Source organism: Zeus faber, assembly GCF_960531495.2.
Source record: "Zeus faber genome assembly, chromosome: 18".
Taxonomy (NCBI): domain Eukaryota; kingdom Metazoa; phylum Chordata; class Actinopteri; order Zeiformes; family Zeidae; genus Zeus; species Zeus faber.
In genome coordinates, this window is record NC_137210.1 from 9848655 (window position 1) to 9861154 (window position 12500).

The window sequence follows — 12500 nt, forward strand, 5'->3', positions numbered from 1 at the left end:
CTTGTCCTATACCCACACCTGCCACTTCCCGCACCTCCTCTCCGGACCTGCTCCCCTTTCCCCGTTCGACCGCCCACGCGCACAGCCTGGGGGGTGAGTGAGGGGTGGGGAGGTGGTGCCGCTTCTCAGGCGGGCAGGGGTGAGGGGGCGGGGTTGGCGAGTACTTGGTGGCACTTATGGCTTCTGATGTTCCTCTCCGCGGTCTCTCGCGTGTCTATTCCATACCATCAGTCACGTCAGCTTTCCGTCGGGGTCAGTTACTAGACCTCCCCCTGATGTACGTCGTCAAGATGCTTCAACCTCCTGTCACGGCGGCCATCGTTTTAATGAGTTAACAGTGAGTACACGTGCCGTTAAGCGGCGCACGGCTCAAATGGCAAAGCTCGAGATGAAACGGTCGTAGAAGATGGAAGGGACACGAGGCACTGATTACCTTAAAGGTTCTGATCACTCCCCGATTGAATGTGCTTTTATCAACGTGACATTTGTGTTTTCGGCAAGCCGCTCTACAGCATGCAACCAACACTGTTCATCGGACGCGTTCAAGTAGATCCTTTGATGGATGAAATCATTACATTTGCCCCTCATGTATCTTTCATGGCCCAGTCTGGATTAGTTATTCCAGGGTTTAGAGGAATGCTGAGTGCGATTTATTTTTAATCACAGCAGCTGTTTGCCTTCTCGTATTGAAGATCTCGCCTGACAAAGACCTTCATTGGACGAGACAAATCTGACCCCGTCCCACCCCTGCCATTTTTAATTCGCACCGAATCCTGCCTCTCGCAGGCGAGAGAGACATATTTCGGCTTTCAGCGGACTCGGCCGTGCTTCATTTCAAATTAAATTGGTCTTTCAAAACTCACGTAGCCAATCACAGGTTGAAATGTGTGTGGAGTGCTTCCTCGGAGCTCCCAGAGCAACATCTGAAAGTATTCAGATTGACTGGAAATGTCTCAGCTGAGGAGACTATGAAAGGCTCGGTGCTTGACAACCAGTTGTTAATCTCTCCATAGCATTTAGCTTATTGAATGTCTGTTGTTGTTTACTGTGTGAGGCCATGCTGGCTCCCCAGCGCCTCCCACTGGGTGCCTTCTGTTTCTTTGGTGCATTGGCCCTGGCGTGCGACATTGCTTTGCCAGGAGACCCCCCCAGCCCCGCCCCCTCTCCGACTCCGCGGCTTGGGGAGGTGTTTTGGGGGTGCGAGGCCCCCCCCTGGGAGAACGCTCGGTGAAGATTCATGGCTCTGCCCAACCTGCCACCATCACTTGTTCCAGCTGACCGGACGCTTGCCGGGCGAGGGCGGCGGATCCAAATGAACCCTGCGCCCAGCCAGACACCGGCACATCCACATGGGTCACTGTATCAACTGCATACGGCATGGGTTTAAGCTTTGCCAATCTGACATTCATCTTTCTCTCAATTAGTGATTGCAATGATCAGTTTAGAACTTTTGGCATAATATTATGTTAACCTAACCCTAACCCTAACCCCCACCGAAAAAGCATGTTTGGAAATGAATCTTTGTTGCAGAGCTCCACTGCGCGTGCACCTGACCCACACAGGCTGTCGGCGTAGCGCGAATGTCCGCGCTGTTTGCAGCGGGAGGTCACAGGTGTAAGAGCCCACAGCCAGTACGCTCTGATGCTGCATTGTGGGTAATAATAGTTAGCACCCACAGCTGTGCCTCTCTGCCCTCTTCCTCCCTCTCACTTCACCTCTAATGGCCCCTAATCATCTCCATATCGGGTCTAATACCCTGCAGCGGTGCCCTCACAGCTGCCTAAGGGGCCCTGGGCATCCAGACACCTGTCAATCTCCTTCTCTCTTCCTCCCGCCATCTTTCTTTCTTTGTCTCTTTCTGGCTCTTCATCACTGTCTCTGTGTTTGCTTTCATGACATTGCGCCTCCGCCCCCCCTCCCACACACACACACACACACACACACACACACACACACACACACACACACACACACACACACACACACACACAAACACACACACACACACACACACACACACTCAGAGGAATACCGCACTAAGATCTCCATTTACCATCCCTGTTTAACATTTGGAAATATTCTGTTGTACTGAAAGATGTTTTACCAAGTGTTGCAGTGTACTAGTCGTGTAAAATCTGGGGAAGTTTTCCTCCAACTGTGTTTCGAATGAGCGTGCTTCCCTGATGTTTCCCAGAAGCCATCAGCTGGGCTCCCGCAAGACTCTCTTCAGCCAAGCGCAACCAGCATCTTTGGGAACCACAGAGCCGTGGGTGGTCTTGCCGCACACATTACTGTCTATCTGTCTGTCTGTCTGATTGTCTATTTGCCTGTCGCAAACCAGTCAGGCCTGACTCGTATCCAAAATGCTGACGGACCCACAGACTAATCCCACGCTGCTGATACGGGCTTTAATGCAGAGACACCCCGCAGAATTGTGGAGCTACTTGTGATGAGAAAATGTGTGAGCGTGTGTGTGTGTGTGCGTGTGTGTAGCAGTGTTGTGCACGAGTGCATGCGTTTGCCCAAGCTTATGTCAGCCGAGCCTCGCTCCTCCGTCCTCCGCGCTGTTCCGTCAGAATTCCTGGCTGCTAATGACTACCAGCTCTATAGGACCTGAGGCGGGAGGGGTTAAAGCCCACCAATTGAGCGAATAATGAGCCGAATTAGGAGATTTGGGGGCTGAGGTGGGAGAAAAAGGGCTGGTGGCACTGAATGAAAACCAGAGGAGGCACTCACCACAAAAAACTGTGGAGACAGAGGCATAGATTGCTCCATGGGGAGTGTGTGCATGTCTGGGGAGGGGGTGACGTGCATGTGTCTGTGTCTTTATGAAGTGAGGGCGGGGGGCTGTCAGAGGCCCATAATAGTGAGACTGGTGGATTGAATAAAGGTACACCGCAAGAAAAATCATTAACACATCCCACATGGGCCTCACAACAAACAGGAAACTTTTATGGTGAACTGGCCAATATTCGGCGTTGTGTGAAGTTTTGTAATGTCAGGGACAAGCCTGTTACAGAATTCCCTCTATTTGTGTATCACAGAGGGAGGGGGAGAGTACGTGGCGACGGTGAAATTGGCTATGATCAAAATAATATTCCTGGAAGAAAAGTTGTCAGTGTGTAAATAAAACATCTTAAATGAGAATATTCAGCCCAAATTGCCTCCAAATGTGAGAACAGCATTTCCACATAATAATGTGGTGCTGGTGCAGCACCTTGAGTCATACGCTCTTTGAAAGGCTCTCGGATAGATTCAACAGATTCGAAAGTTAAAAGGAACCGCTTTGGTTCCCTTTTCGATAGTTTAGACGTTTTTTTGGCCAATCTCTTTGACCATCCGCCCCGGCCTCCTCGGTAACAGCATTTTTAAAGAGGTATTATTTCGCTAAATAAACAAGGAGAACTTGCATTGTCATCAGCTTCGCTTCCAGTTTCCAGTAAATTCCGACCAAATATTGTCTCTCGGGCAACATTTTATTTATATTTTTTTCATTCCCGGTTTTCTTTGATTGTGTCCTTGTACCAGGGTGAAATGGGTTAGGTATTTTTTGGTTCCTGTGGCTGCGTTGGGGACTCGGCCCCCCCTCTTCCGAATCCCCTCTTCCACTCCATACACAACAATAGGCGCTATTGTTCAAAAGGCCAGGCGTACTGAAATAGTCCTAAATAAAGATGTTTACAAAGGTTGTCACTGGGTGGCCAGAACATATTTAAACTGCAACAGCAGCAGTGTAAAAATGAAATATAAAATATAAATGACTCCATTACAATCATGATTACACGATTGGGGGCCGTTTGTGTTTTACTGGTATTACATTTACAAATATTCATGTAAAGTTTTTACACTTAAGTTAAGTGTCCTATAAAATAATACAACAACTAAGAAACCAAGTTTCAGATATACAGCTTAAATTATTTTTTTGTTTATAAAAAACTATCAACACCTACAAAACAGCATTTTCGCCTGTCCAAACCCACTATAACTTAACTACCTTGAAATATTATCATTAAGGTCCTTCAGAAATCCTTTTTTTTTTTTTTTTGCATTAGTGTGTAAATCCATTTTTTTGTGAGTAATTCACTGTTGATTATGAAAAAAATCTTTACACACACAACAATGACTCAACATTTCAGTTGTGTCACTCAACCCTGTTACCTGAACACATTCACCGCTATGAAATATTTGGACACATGTTCAACAAGAAGTTGCATCACCTGAATTCCCCAAAGGGCGTGGGAAGGATGAAAGTACCGTATTTCCTCAAATATAATAAACTGGTAGTCAAATAAAAACCGGGCCTGTAATAAATGCCGGGGGGCGTGGATAACACGAACAAAACCGATGAGAGCTGTGGCGCTGTTCCGCTGCGGAGCTCTGTTTCATGGCCTGTATCAATAAAGGGTTGATCGTGAAGGAAAGTCAATGCAAAACTGTGTTTCCATCACCGTCAAAATTGCAGTTGGATACCTCGTCTGGGCACAGTTACTACATCTAGGTGTCCCGGAAACCTCTCTTATTATCTTTCGGCACTTTCCTTTCTCTAATCCGCCGAATCGGTAATTCAGGACCGGTCTCCGCGGCGGCTAGACAGACTGACAGGCCGGAGGAGGCTTTCTTTGAGGAGAGCTACGCGTGAAGTCGGCCCCGTGTCGCAGCGGGTGTAATTACTCCGCTCCGGCGGCATCTCAGCGTGGGCTGATTGTCTGCCATCGGGGCCCCCGGGAGAAGATGAGCGGGCTGGAGTGGTCATCGAGAAGAGGGCCCCAGACGGCTCGGGCTCATCACCGACACTTAGCTCCCATTGTTTAACGGGGGCATCTCCGTCTCACAAGTCCCCGAATGAGGAAAATGAGTTGAGGAGTGCCGCGCGACACCTGCTGTGCGGCTAAACACAGCAGACACGCACGCTGCGGCCACACACACACACACACACACACACTAAAACCCTCTCTTGCACACACACACGTACACACACACACGTAGACACACACAGAGTAAATGCTTGACCCAACCCCAGGTGGCAGGTTAAACACTACTGCCACATCTCATCAGACTTGAAACTCATTAGAGTAGTTGTGTGGTGTGAGTGTGTCTGTGTCTGTATGTGTGTGTGTGTGTGTGTGCGTGCGTGCGTGCGTGCGTGTGTGTGTGTGGGCGTGTGTGTGTGTGTGTGGTGTGTGTGCGCGTCTGTGTTGGTCTGTGATTATGAGTAGTTCTGTATACATGAAAGAATGCAAATGTGTGTGGGTGAGTTTGGGGCGTGCGTCGCCTCTTGTTCGTGGACAAAAGCGCCGCAGGTGAGGAGGTATTTCACTTTACTCCATAACATGGAGCTTGACTCCTAAACGCTTAATTGAGATGGTAATGGAAGACGAAAGATCTTATAAGGCTCACCCTTAGTTTTAAAGAGACCCTTTTTTTATACAAAATCGCTCATCAAAATAGGTACTTTCATGTTACATTTTTAATAGAAAAATACATGTCACATACAAATGGACGGTAAAATCATTTGCACTGGAGCTATGGTAGTTGCATCTTTTTCGCATGTTTCTGAATTTCATCAATGTAAGCACCAATGTAATTTTTCTTTTAAATAATATTGCATCCTGAATATCCCCTTATATTTAACTGTCATTTATATTATATTACACAGGGCTCTGGGTGGCTCTATGCTACTACATCACTGAGCCCAGACTGTAATTACTGACAAGTATATCTTTAATTGCTGGAAGATACCATTACCACTACCCATTATTATATTACATTACATTGCATTACGTTACAATACATTATATTATATTTTATAGAGGTAAGAAGCATCACACAGGGTTGTACAGCACATAATGTCCCACCAAGCTCTGAGCTTTGTGTTTTTGGGTGCCTGATGGAACTGGGGCCAGAGCAGGAGCCCCCGGGGTGTGGAGCGAGGGCAGGGAAAAGCGTGAGCCTGGGAGTGTTGGCAGAGGCTCCGTGTGAATTACTGTCTCTCCCCACACACTGCCTCTTATTAGAAACCCCAGCCCCTGTGGTTTTACACAGGCTGTTAATTGATTGGTTTGGAGCAACGCTCGGGCCAGATGCTGTACGTGGTGTGTGTGTGTGTGTGTGTCTGTGCAAAAGTGTGGGTGTTTGTGCGTGGGTGGATGTATGTGTGCTCCTGTACTTAGGCTTGTGTGTGTGTGTGTGTGTGTGTGTGTGTGTCATGTAGCACGGGATAAAGAGTCCTCTTCAGATGCTTGGATATGAGGATTTTTCCACAATAAAAAACAGACGATTTTTTGTAATTCACAAACTTTTAATTCACTTCAACATTGAATGAAGCAAGACCGACCAAAACCCTGATCCCTGTCGTACAGAAAAGCACACTGATGATGGAAATTAATGGTAAAATCACAAGGCAAGTAATTTGTGTGAGTGTAGCAGCCTGCTTGAAATGTTCAAAAATGAAATATTCTCTGACATACTTTACAACTTTCCAGTCAATGATACAGATTTCAAGACACATCTGTAGAGATTTGCACCGGATATGGGACAAAAAATAAGGTTGAAAAATCTTTTTTTTTTTTTTTTTTTATACTCTTGAGGTTGACCGAACCGGCCTTGCACGACGAACTGAAGTGTAGTCCTTGAATTGTACCCCCCCCCCCCAAAAAAAAGTACTGGTACTCCAGACTGGCTCCAACAAACACTAATTTAGGAAACAAAAAATAAAGGTATATCAATTACACGTTGACATATCTGTTATTTATTTTTTTAAATGTACATTAAAAGTGGAGGAACATAGTTGAGCCAGCCGTATTTCGGAAAAGGCTCAAAATAGTCGATTGTCTTCGTCTGCAGCAAAAAAAAAAAAAAAAAAAAAAAAAGCCAATCCCCTCCCCACCCCCACCCACCCACCCAAAACGAGCAGTATTTTTCTATTCTACTCTGTCTGACCTCAGTATCACAAAGCCAGGTCCTTTCTTCACTCTCTTTGGGAAAACATTACAAAAAAGAAATCTTCATCGTCATCATCATCATCATCATCGGACACAAGAGGTCTTTTACTCAAAAAAAATACCCCCACACACTCAGTAACTGCTTCACCCGCTCTCCACTTTTTTTTTCCTTCCCTCTTTTTTCTATCTTTCCCTTTTATTTTCAACTGTGGCGCTCCTCACGGGGCCACATAGCCTTTCGTGACCATGGAAATATAAAAAAAAACAACATGAAAATAACACGCGGCGACAGGCAATTCCGACCATAATAACAACAATAATAATAACAATAATGATAATAATAATAATCATCATGGATAAAGATAGCAATAAATAGGGTGGGGTGGCGTCTTAAGTGCGGGGGAGGTGCGGTGAAGCACGAGACTGTGGGCACCAATTAGGGCGAGGGAGGGGGAATCGGGTGGGGGGTGACAGGGGGGTGGGGGTTGACAGGGGTGATTTACCGCACATAAAGTGACTGATTGTTTGGTTGCCGAAAAAACTCTGCTCTGTCCCCTCCTCTCTCTTGGCATTTCTTATTTTTTCTTCTCTCTCGCCACATGCGGAGGTGGTGCCAGCAAGGGCCAAAACTGTCCCTCCGCACACACACACACACACACACACGCACACGCACACGCACGCACACACACACACACACACACACGCACACACACACACACTCAAATTTTTTCTTTTGACACATCTGTGACTCCTGATCTCCGCCTCTGCCAAAACTGTCCTCTGGTCCGTTTGTTCTCTCTGTTTCTCTCTCTCTCTCTCTCTCTCTCTCTCTCTCTCTCTCTCTCTCCCTGGTCTTGCGGCGCAGGCGAGATGGCCGGCGCAGTGAAGCCCTTCGGAGAATGAGAGGCGGGCGGGGGTGGCGGGGTGAGGGGGAGACAAGAGCATGTCGCAATCTGAAAAATAAACGTTGTCTGCGTGAGGGACATAAGTGCTACGTGGGTGGTTGGCGGCGCGCTCTGAGAACAGTATACGGGATGAGGGGTGGGGTGGGAGGGTGGGCGGGTGGTGTTCCTCCATTCCAGCGTGGAATGCAGTTTTTGTCGAGTTGTCCATCCATCAATCCCCGCTGGCAGCCCAGAGCAGTCCGTGGTTGTCTTCTGGGGGATGTTTGGGATTGTGGCGGCCGCCAGGATCGGTTCTATATATGTTACATTGTGGTCGTGGATAACTTGACCCACGGCTAAGAGCATTTCCAATGTGTGCGGCTGTGCTCAAGACCTTGGAGAAGGAGCAAACCGTGTAGAGTGTTTGGACGAAGAGGACAACAGCCCGCTCTTTTGAAGAGAGAGCTGGTCTGGGGACTGGCTGGCAACAAGAGGGTTGTTGCTTTTTTCTTGTCAATTATATTGGTGGTGAATGGCATAGTGGTGTATTGGTGTCTGTTTGCGGGTTGGAGGTGATTGCAAAAGCAGTTCTACACCCGAGCAAGAGTTTGTGGATGATTGATTGAAATGCTTTAGTGGGAAACTGTCTTTCACAGTTACACATGGACGTCTGCTTCACAGCACCTCACAGTACACTGTATAGCTACTCTCTTTCACTGAGGTAACACTGTCATTTTGATGACATCATTCCGCAAATTACAATTTCACAAAAGTCACGAGGAACTGTCCGGTAATTAATGTGATGTACAGCGGTCTATGTATTCTCTCCTTTGTCAGCCTATGTGAACATTCTGTCAATTCATTCCACATCTCTCGATTCTTTATTGTGGACCCTCTATTCCCTTTTTTTCCCACATCTTTTTCTTTCTGCCTTCGTCCGTCAGTCAGTCTCTACCTCTGGTAGTCTGCCTGCTCTCTGGGACTGGACGAGGAGCTACCGGGGGCTGTCAGGACCCCTCCGGGTCGACCGTGGCCCTTGTCCTTGCCTTCGTCCTGAGCCGTGACACTCCCTGAAGAAGCCTGGCTGGGCGTCGCCGGAGGCTGGCCCGACCCCCCCATGCCGCCTCCGCCCGCTTCCGAAGATGGGTACAACTCCTCCGCTCCGTCCTCGCTGGACTCGGGATCCTCAGAGCCCGAGAGCAGCTCCTCTTCGCGGTACTCGCTGACGTCCACCCCGCCGCTGGCTGTGGCCCCCTCGCACAGCTCCTTCAGGCGGCCGTGGTGCTTGACGTGGTAGCGCTGGTTCTGGAAGAACTTGATGATGGTGTGCTTGGGCAGGTCCAGCTGGGCGGACAGGGTGTGGATAGCCTCCTGGTCCGGGTAGAGCCCCACGTCCTGGATGAAGCTCTGCAGGATGCCCAGCGCCTCCAGGGAAATCTGAAACGCAAAGCCGGATGAAGGAACGGGTTTTAGACTGATGGATGGAAAGAGGAAAGGCTAGAAATGGTTAACGCCGCAGTCGGCAGTTTTCTTTCAAAGAGCTCTGTCACTCTTTCTTGATAGGTGCTTTGTAAATGCTGTCATTCTTAATAACGTTACCCTGTGGAGAATGTTCACCGGGTGCGTCAGGACAAAGGTGGACTGCAGGAAAAAGGTGTACCTTAGTGCGTGACCGTGGTTTCTTGATGCCCCCGGGCCCGGCCAAACTCCCCACACCGCCCGCCCCCGAATTCTGCTGCCCCTCGTCGCTCACTGTGGCTGGTAGGGGCTCCTCGCGCATGGGGGAGCGGTGGTGCTCCTTGATTGGGGGTGGGGGGGGCCTGTGGAGGTTCTGGCGAGAGAAGCAGAAGAGCTGGTTAGTGGGGTGCGGTGACCCCTCATCACCACTGCAGCCTGGAATTCCACCGGTGTCAAGACTCGTTGTACGAGGGTCGTGCATGAAGATTTGTCGGTCTCATCCCTTATTTAAGAGCAACACACTATGTATTCCCAGATATTCACACACACATGGCCCATAATGGAGGGCCACAACGAAATATGTCAACTTTAACCGGGCAGCCACCTATTCCCCTTTCCTCTACACAGTAGCCTGGGCCACGAGAGGTTAACAGGAGGGTGAGAACAAGTACTTCACAGCTAACAGACCACCACGGCCTATTACCCAGATCCAGTCGCCCTTTGGGCTCAGAATACCTTTGACCCGAAGTGTGTGTAACATTATCTCCAGTAAAACGCCAACCATCTGGCCACATGTTGGGTCTCATTTCTTGGGTTTGTACTGTTTAACCTGACTGTTTTCTTAATTAGAATTAGAGAGAGAGAGAGAGAGAGAGAGAGAGAGAGAGAACAGAGGATGATTCTTCCTTGGTTAGTAATTAGGTCAACGCTGGGTGATCAATAACTACTGCGGGCGGGAATATGTTACAGTCGAAAGTTGGCGGTAAATTAAGAAAAAGGACGGGCGACAGATTGAGTCCGACGACGTCAGCCGACTCGTTTCTGGGCGGAATGAGCGGAGATGAGAGCGGAGACGCGGGAGCTCTGGGTGAGAGAGGAGCGAGCGTGAGGTGGACTCTTCGGGGGGAGAGACGTACGGAGCGTGCGCAGAGCTTGGGATTGTTCTCTGGTGTCGCAGAGGGCAAGACAACGTGTTGGAGAGGGAGAGCGGAGAAGTTTTTTTTTTGTTTTTTTTTCCGTCTTCTTGTTTGTCAGAAGGTAGTGGCTCTTGTGAGAGCGCTGCGGTCGCGTCCCTCCCGCTGGATTTAACAGCAGGGAGGGGCCTCCCCACTGGAATGCCCAGCTATAAATCTGTGGCGCATTAAAATTAAAGGACCCACATAAAGATAATAGCCACTCGCCTTTCCCTCCCCCCTTCTCAATAATAACAGGGTATTACTTAAATAATATCGAGGGCAGGCCAGACCATGAAATTGCTCCGATTTCACCCGCGGGGGCTTCTTTTTATAAGGGCAGGAGGATGAGCGATTTACAGGAAGTGTAATTGTGAAGGCAAGTTGTTTTTTTTCTCCCTCTTTCCCCGACCTTGTATCCTCTCCTTCCTGCCGCACTGTGACAGATTTAGATATTGAGAAATGGCTGTGAGAATGGTGCGGGAGCCAGAAAAAGAAAGACAGAGGGAGTAGAAAAGGCACTTGACAAAAAAAAAAATAAAAAAAAGAAAAAAGAAGAAAACGCCATCCATCCCTGGCGAAGACCGCACAGCCGCAAAAACCGCCTCCCGACACAAACTCAGTGAGACCCCAGGACACGTAATAACTAAAGAGGGGAAGAAATCCATGGGAGGGTGTTGCAAAACCTTACCCCCCCGATTCTCTGTTCCTACTGGAGCTCCAGGGTTGATCACAAGATCACACGGACACGCAAACGCACAAAATAAGCAACAGTTTGAGGTTGATGTGACAAATAAACCTCTTGAATCTCTTTAATCTCTTGAATCTCTTGAATCTCCTGAATCGCGGCGTCCGGTCTCCTTCACAAACTAATGATGACGATGTTGGTAAAGGGGGGGAAAGAGAGAGAGAGAGAGAGAGAGATAGAGAGAGAGAGAGAGAGAGAGAGAGAGAGGGTGAGATAGAGAGAGAAATAGAGAGAGAGAGAGAGAGAAATAGAGAGAGAGAGAGAAGGTGAGATAAAGAGAGGGAAATAAAGAGAGAGAGAGAGAGAGAGAGAGCGAGAGAGAGAGAGAGACGCCAAGCTCATTTGGTATAGCTCCACCTCACAGTCCTCAGAGCCGTGGTCCTACTGTACTACTTTGTCCGCTCCCCCCCATTACCACCGCTGTTGCTTGTCCTCCTCTTCAAAGTGGCTGGGGTTCTCGGAGGAACCGTCACCTTCCACCTTGTACAAGGAGTGGAAGGAGTGCCCCGCCCTTTTACTGGGGGAGCATTCAGCACAGCATCCCTCCAAGGAGCACATTACAGCTCCAGATAGGGCTGGGTATCGTTTAAAAAAATGACGATACCAGTGCCAATACCAGTACCCTTAAAGTGATACAGATACCAACAGAGTATCCATTCGATACCTTTTTATTCTACTATACCCATCATATGAATGGAAGCATTCAGTTGCGTAAAATGCCGCCACTCCTCCCCATCCAAATGATTTTTACATGAATACATAATGAATTTTGAAAGTGTTCAAATTATTGAAATATTTTTTAAATAAATGTTCAAAACTGTACAATGAAGTATTTAGGCAGTGTACGTTTAAACAAATAGCCAGCACAGGAGGATTGATTACAGCGAGGAAAACCTCTTTCACTGTTCATGTGGACACCTGACACAAAGAATTGATCACAAAAAATTGTGAACCTATCCATTAACAGATGTTGCAGCTGCTGCTGGGGTAGTGGCCAATCACACATGGCATTAAATCAAAGAGCGCTTGCGGGGATTGGCTGCAAGCAAAACCATACAAATAGCCTTTTTTTTTCTAGATCTGGGTACAAGGATCCAATGTATTGTTTGCCTGGAGCAGTTTGGATACTACTTGGCATTGCGTTATTTCGATCGATACCTTGAAGGTATTGAGTACCAATACCCAAACCCTAGTTCCAGACGACACCCTCACTCTTCCGTCTGCATCGTCCAGTGTTTTCACCTCCCTACGATCTCCTCATCGCTCTCCCCCTCCCTCCCCCTCGGTCGTGATGGCA

General features: G+C 48.1%; 1 protein-coding gene across 1 annotated transcript in view; it reads right to left on the reverse strand.

Moving 5' to 3' along the window:
* Positions 1–8540: 8540 nt before the first annotated feature.
* Positions 8541–12500, reverse strand: part of satb2 (SATB homeobox 2) — a 37111-nt gene continuing 33151 nt past the window's right edge. The window contains exons 13-14 of the mRNA XM_080019752.1: positions 9486–9656; positions 8541–9262 (exon numbers count right to left, since the gene is read on the reverse strand). Of these exons, the coding sequence (XP_079875878.1) occupies positions 8777–9262; positions 9486–9656 (657 nt within the window). The 3' untranslated portion in view covers positions 8541–8776. The remainder of the gene's footprint in view (positions 9263–9485; positions 9657–12500) is intronic.